We start from the raw sequence: 4,297 nt of genomic DNA, 5'->3' as shown, positions 1-4,297 counted from the left end.
ACCCCCTCCCTCCCACTGCCGATCGCATTCTCGTCGCCGATGACCACCGCGGCCAGCATGCCGTCCCTGACGGGGCCGGTCTCCTCCGCCGCCTGGACGCCACCCGCGCCCGCCCCCGCTGTGCTCACCCCGGAGGAGATGACGGTGGCACTCCGGGACCTTACTCAGGCGGTCCAGGGCATCTGCACCTTCCTCGCGGGGCACTATGGGCCGTCGCCGCCCGCCCCCGTCACCATCGTCACGGGGCCGCGGCAGCTCCCGTGGCAGCAGCCACTACCGGCGACTTTCGTCGCATCCATCATGCCGCTGCAGCAGCAGCCGCCGCCGCCTCCACCGGCGATCTCGGGGCCGGGCCTTCCGTCGACGGCGCCCGGGGTGCCCATCCACCAGGTCCGTTTTCCCCCGTCGCCATCTCCGCTATCGGCCTGGCTCGCTGGGTCCATCAAGCCGGTCTATACAATGGCCTCAGGACAGCCGCACGTGATGTCACCACCGGCGCCGCCCCCGACCATGCAGTTCGGCAGGTCCTCGGGTGCCGCGGGTCCCTACGATGGTGTGGACGGGCCCCTTTTCCATGGCGGTACTCTGCAGCCGGCACACTCGGTGTCGTCGCCCTCGTTGTTCCACGCAGATGACACATACCCGCCCGTCGTCCACGCCCAGCCACCGCCGAGATTCTCCAAGCTGGAGTTCGCGGCCTACAACGGTACCGTCGACCCCCTGAATTGGCTCAACCAATGCGACCAATTTTTCAGGGGGCAGCGCACGCTCGCGTCCGACCGCACCTGGATCGCCTCCTATCATCTACGCGGCGCCGCCCAGACGTGGTATTACGCCCTCGAGCAGGATGAGGGCGGCATGCCGCCATGGGAGCGTTTCCGCGATCTGTGCCTCTTGCGCTTCGGTCCGCCTATACGCGGGAGCCGTCTGGCGGAGCTTGGGCACCTTCCGTTCCTCACCATAGTGCAATACTTCGCCGACCGCTTCCAGGCACTGGCGTGCCACGCCCCCGGCATTTCGGCTCGTCAGCTGGCTGAGCTCTTCGTCGGCGGCCTATCAGACCACATTCGCGTGGATGTGGAGATGCGCGGGCCACAGGACCTCCAGACGGCCATGTACTACGCCCGCGCGTTCGAGCGCTACGCGGTGGCCATCCAGCAGGCGCCACCGCCCCGGGCCGCTGGGCCGCCGCCCTCTCCGGAAGTTCCCGCGCAGGGTCGGCCTGCTCAGGCTTCCGCCGGCTCACCCCAGCCGAGCAACTCGAGCGTCGCCGGCAAGGGTTGTGCTTCAACTGCGACGAGCCCTACGTGCCCGGCCATGTCTGCCCGTGACTCTCCTACCTGGAGGCTGCGGACTACATTGAGGAGGACATCGCCGCCGCCGGGCTCGGCGACCTGCCCGCCCCAGCTGACGCGGAGGTGTTTGGCGGCCGTTGATCACCTCGAGGAGTTCCGCAAGCGCTTCCTCGTCGTCCAGCTCGAGGACGAGCTGTAAGGACCTGTTTCAAGTTAAGCAAGAAGCAATCAGATTTGCTCGGCTTCCTTAGGGAGCCGGGAGACCTAACCCTAGCCGCCGCCCCTGCTCTCTCTCTCTCTCGTGCGCGCACGCAACGACGGCGCCCCAGCGCCGGCGACCATGCCTTCATCCACGCCATCGCTCCTTCCACCCCTACAACCTGAGACCATGCCCTGGTAGGGATCCGGTTCCTACCAACTGGAATGTGCAATAATCGGCAGGCAAAACAGGAAGTACAGAAAGATTTGCCTAGCCTTCATGAGGATTGTAACTTGACCATGGTTCAACTCCCCAGGTAACACCAAAGATAAGAGTAGAATTAAGCCAAGCCATTCTGCTTGCGTGTGTTTGTGTTTTCTTTATTAGCCTTTCAGCCTTTTGTATACTCTGTTGGGATTATTCTATGAATTAATTGCTGACTGTTTCTGAAAATAAAATTAAGACAAGATTGACAGTTCAACTATAGAACAAACCTGTTGAACCAGAAGGTGAAGCATCGGGGCAAAATCGGCCATTAAGTAGGCTAGGATGATAAAGTAGATGTAAGCTTCCTCCAATCTCAATGTCAAGTGTATAACTATCTTCTGACATTTCCCTAATGTGATCACAGCTAGCTTTCCAAGGCAAACCAGCACCGCTGCTGAAGCTGGGAAGTGCATCTCCTCCCCTAGAAGCTAGCCGGGCCATTCTCTCTGGGCCAATCGGCTCCATGAAAATATAGATAGGCCCCATTTCTGCAAATAATGGGCATTGCCGTTGCAGACCAGCAATAGTTGGTGGCGGGTTTGTCCCGATGCAGCAGAATGCCAGCGGTTTCAAGACACGGGGGAACTCAAACGGACAGCTCTCATGAAGCTTATCATCAACATACAGCCGTAGTTCACTCTCGACCATTCCGAGCAAACCCTGCTTGCTTGTGCACTCCAAACCAATGAAGTACCAGCACTGTGGTTTGAATTCATAGGTGAAATGGAGAGGAGCCTTCTTTCCCTTTCCAGTCCCACTCTCCACAACTAGAAACTTGCCTTGGAAATAAGCCTCCACACCATCGTTATCAGCAGTAAGGAAGCTGAAAAGCCGGGGCATGTCGTTCGCCCCTTCTCCAGCATGTATGAAAGCAGCGGCGGCGACAGCCCATGGTGACGATCTCCCAGAAGTCGATGCTGCTGCATTGGGTGAGTCCGAGAATGACTCTACATATATCCATGTGGCAAACCCAAAACCGTTCGAGAATGGCCACCGGCTATCTCCAGGGGCAAGCAAGCCGGATCTCTCACCGTCGAACTCAAAAGTCACTGCAGGTCCCTTCGCCTCATTGCAGCCAACAGCCTTCTCCAATGCAAGTGTCAGCGGAGTTGCCCAGCGTGTCCCAAGCGCTTTCTTGACCAAAAGGAGCCAGGAATGCAAGTCTTTGACGCTAACCGAGTGCCCTCCTAGCACCTGAATGCACTGCACGAGCGGTGTTCCGTCCCAATCCCTGCTCTGACCCATTTTTACGAACAGCTTCTCTGCGGAATCAAGGAGGATAGCGAGAAGGCCCGAAGCGGAGCACATGGTGCGGTTGCGGGTGCAGGCGCTGAGGGTGGCGAGGAGGCCGCAGGCCATACGGGTGCGCGGCGACGGCTCGGTGCCGCATGGAAGGTAAGGCATCAGTTCGACAGCAATGGCGGCTGCGCGCGAGCTGGACATGATGCTGGGTTCCGTGCTGGGGCTGGTGCCGTCGCCCGCGCCCTCGTCGAGGCCGTCCACGCCGCCCATCGTGATCATCAGCACGTCTACGATGAAATGCGTGACCTCGCCGTCCTCCTCGGACACCATCTCGCGGAGGCGCTCAACCCCGCCGCCCATGATCACCGCGTCGACCGCCCGCACCACCTCCTCCGGGACGTCCGAGGACTCGACCGGCGCTAGGCGCCTCCGCAGCGGCGGAGGAGGCTGCGTCGAGGCCTCCGAAGGGCCCGCCGGGGAGCCCGTGCCGAGCTCCACGTCCGACATCTCCTCATCGTCGACGACGTACCCCTCGCCGCCGAACGACGCGACGTCGAAGTGCTCGACGGCTCCGTCCTCCCACGACGAGGTCGGCGAGGCGTCGGACATGTCGAGCGCGTCCTGCCCCTCCATCACATCGGCTCACTCCATTGGAAAAATCGACGAAAATTGCGAGGAATCGATAGCAATGTGGGGAGGATCAAACACAATGTGGGGAAATTTTCGGGGGGGAACTTTGCAATCGGGATGTGAGGCCACGGAGAAAGCGGAGGAGTTTTGGAAAATGCTGGCAGGGATTAGCGGTGGTGGCTGGCTAGCGCGGTGCATGGCGTGGCCCGAGAGGCGGAAGGAAGAGAGAAAGAGGGGAAGCGGCCAAGCGGGGAAGGCGAAGAAATGGTGCCGTGGCCGGTTCATGGGTCGAGTCTGCCTTCTTTTTACCAGACCGGTCAGGCAGTTAAAATTGGTTCGCGTAAGAGCATCTCCGATAGATGATATTGGAGGTCTAAATACACAGTTCCAACAACACATGATGTAGATGTAAAAAAATACATCACATTCTCCAAATGATGTAAAATACAACACTTAGAGATGCAAATTTATATTTCCAGCCGATGAAGACGTAAACTTAGATGCAAAACGGCCAGCCGCGCACCAACCCAACCGCCCTGAAATTTCCCCTCCCCGCCCCCGACCGGCCGCCTACCTCGATCTTCCACCGGTCCGTCTCACCTCGCCGCCAGCTGATCCGGCCTCCGCCGCCATCGGATCCTCCATCCAACGCTTCTAAATCACC

The 4,297-nt window shown here is 59.8% G+C and overlaps 1 protein-coding gene across 1 annotated transcript in view; it reads right to left on the bottom strand.

The window, feature by feature from the left end:
- Positions 1-3,853, bottom strand: part of LOC119317347 (BEACH domain-containing protein C2-like) — a 28,086-nt gene extending 24,233 nt beyond the window's left edge. The window contains exon 1 of the mRNA XM_037591783.1: positions 1,989-3,853. Within this exon, the coding sequence (XP_037447680.1) occupies positions 1,989-3,636 (1,648 nt within the window). The 5' untranslated portion in view covers positions 3,637-3,853. The remainder of the gene's footprint in view (positions 1-1,988) is intronic.
- Between the last annotated feature and the right edge of the window lie 444 nt (positions 3,854-4,297).

This window comes from Triticum dicoccoides, chromosome 6A (genome assembly GCF_002162155.2).
Source record: "Triticum dicoccoides isolate Atlit2015 ecotype Zavitan chromosome 6A, WEW_v2.0, whole genome shotgun sequence".
Classification (NCBI taxonomy): domain Eukaryota; kingdom Viridiplantae; phylum Streptophyta; class Magnoliopsida; order Poales; family Poaceae; genus Triticum; species Triticum dicoccoides.
The sequence above is the reverse complement of the archived record's forward strand: the minus strand, read 5'-3'. Positions and strand labels throughout refer to the sequence as shown.